The sequence below is a fragment of the Cebus imitator genome, unplaced genomic scaffold (assembly GCF_001604975.1).
Source record: "Cebus imitator isolate Cc_AM_T3 unplaced genomic scaffold, Cebus_imitator-1.0 Scaffold6, whole genome shotgun sequence".
Classification (NCBI taxonomy): domain Eukaryota; kingdom Metazoa; phylum Chordata; class Mammalia; order Primates; family Cebidae; genus Cebus; species Cebus imitator.
Genome location: NW_016107321.1, coordinates 10,466,571 through 10,469,017, shown reverse-complemented (window position 1 = coordinate 10,469,017; position 2,447 = coordinate 10,466,571). Strand labels below are relative to the sequence as shown.

General features: G+C 44.8%; 1 protein-coding gene across 2 annotated transcripts in view; it reads right to left on the bottom strand.

Annotated features, from left to right (window-relative positions):
* The window catches only part of CNKSR3 (CNKSR family member 3), a 108,423-nt gene that overhangs the window by 3,926 nt on the left and 102,050 nt on the right, over positions 1–2,447 (bottom strand). For both annotated transcript variants that reach the window (XM_017538869.2, XM_037742067.1), the window contains 2 exons: positions 1,734–1,942; positions 1,162–1,251 (listed from right to left, as the gene is read on the bottom strand). In XM_017538869.2, the coding sequence (XP_017394358.1) occupies positions 1,162–1,251; positions 1,734–1,942 (299 nt within the window). The remainder of the gene's footprint in view (positions 1–1,161; positions 1,252–1,733; positions 1,943–2,447) is intronic.

Here is a 2,447-nt window from a genome sequence, read left to right as displayed (position 1 = left end):
AAAAAACCCTATGTTCGTTCACCAGAAATCAAACAGACTCCAAAAATAAAAGTCACAAAATTGAGAATAAGATTGTTTAATACAAGCTGAGCATGGCGGCACATGTCTACAACACCAGCTACTCAGGAAGCTGAAGTGGGAGGGTCACTTGAACCCAGTAGTTCAAGGCCAGTCTGGGCAACATAGTAAGATCTCATCTCAATTTTAAAAAATAAATTTGAAAAAAGATTAATGAATAATTTATTTCTGTTTATTAAAAAATTAGACCTGGCCGGGTACGGCAGCTCACGTTTGTAATCCCAGCACTTTGGGAGGCCAAGGTGGGCGGATCACGAGGTCAAGAGATCGAGACCATCCTTGCCAACATGGTGAAACCCTGTCTCTACTAAAAATACCAAAATTAGCCGGGCGTGGTGGCACGTGCCTGTAGTCCCAGCTACTCAGGAGGCTGAGGCGGAAGAACTGCTTGAACCCAGGAAGCGGAGGTTGCAGTGAGCTGAGATTGCACCACTGCTCTGTTGCTCCATTTCGTTCCAGCCAGGCAACAGAGCAAGACTCCGTCTCAAAAAAAAAAAAAAAAAAATTAGACCTTTGGCTGGGTATGGTGGCACATGCATGTAATTCCAGGACTTCGGAAGGCTGAGGCAGGAAGATCACTAGTTTGAAACAAACCTGGACAGCATATTGAGACCCCATCTCTACCAATTAAAACAAAATTAGCCAGGCGTGACGTCATGCACCTGTAGTCCCTGCTACTCAGGAGGCTGAGGTGGGAGAATCACTTGAGCCCAGGAGTTCAAGGCTGCGGAGACGTGTGATCCTGCCACTGCACTACTGCCTGTGTAACAGAGCATGGCCCTGTCTCTAAAAAATAAATGAATAAATAAAAATTAGACCATTAAAGTCTACAGCCTTTTTATAGCACTCAATGCTAATTAGGATATTTACTATCACCAACTAGATTATGTAATTTTGCATTCTTCATAAGTAGCTCTTAAAAGACCTTCAGCAGTCCTGATTTCATAGATGAGAAAATAGGACTCAGAAAGGCCAAGTACTCAGTCTAGCTACTGTAACACATTTAGAAAGAGAGCTAAAACCAGGCCCTGGGTCTGTTCACTCCCCATTTGCTGCTCCTTGGTTTGCTTGGATTAAACGTACCTTTCCTGCCATGACCTCGAGGTCTGGCGAAAGGGTCCACGATCCCCATCCAGTTCCCGTCAGCTGGCATGGACAAAGGCCGCGGCTTGCCTTCAGAGGGAAGAGAAGGAAGGGACAAGTCTGATGAGTTCTGAACTTTAGTGAGTCCTTCAACTTAGACCCCACAATATCACACCCACTTGGACAGAAGCAATAACACATTTTAAAATAAGAGAAGTATTTTAAAGCACTGTATATCCACCGCGGGCAATTAAGAGAGAGACACGTTAAACTTGAGCCTATGGGCCTACAGAGCAAAGCCACTCCAAAGCTAAAGCCTGGGCATGGAAAGCTGAAACTGTAACATGATCTCACCCAGTCGGGCTTTGATGCCAGGCAGAGTAATGATTCAACAAGGATCCGCTTGAGAGAGATGAATAAAGGTCTCATACTTAAAATTTCATTGAGGTTTATGTTTTCCTCAGATTACTCTTAAAGTCTGCCAAATTCATCCAACAGTTCTAACTAAGGCGGGGGTGGGGGGAGGAGGAGAAGTCAAAACAGGCAGAACAAAACAAACTCTCGAAACTTACCATAAGATGGTGTTTTCTCTCTCATTTTTGTGGGCAGAACGTTGGTTTCTACCGAATACCCAGGCAAGTGATCCGAGTCAGCAATGGTAAATCTCCGTCTCTGGCTTTCCTGGTCCAAGAAGGAATTCGGGGACTCTGAACCCTTAGGACCAGGCAATGGTTGTTTGGATTTACTGGACCCTCCATAAACAAAACTCCCATTCTCATCCCTGGAAGATAATATGAGCAATAATTAAGTTGTTTACAAAGATGTTCTCATACTGAAGAATTCCAGCAGTCATGCTACCTCCGGTGCACAGAAGATAATTTAAATTCTTTTTTTCCACTGAAGGAAAAGCGTTCCTTTTTTCAACCCCAGTTGCCACTCAAATACATACAGATCCTGTTAAATAAGAGCAAAATACCATGACGTGATGAAATAAGAGTAAATGCAGGCCGGGTGCGGTGGCTCACGCCTATAATCCCAGCACTTTGGGAGGCCAAGGCAGGTGGATCACCTGAGGTCAGGAGTTTGAGACCAACCTGACCAATAAGGTGAAACCCCGTCTCTACTGAAAATACAAAAATTAGTCGGGTGGCAGGTACCCGTAGTCCTAGCTACTCAGAGGCTGAGATAGGAGAATTGCTTGAACCCGGGAAGTGGAAGTTGCAGTGAGCCAAGACCATGCCACTGCATGCCAGCCTGGGCACAGAGCAAGGCACTGTTTCAAAAAA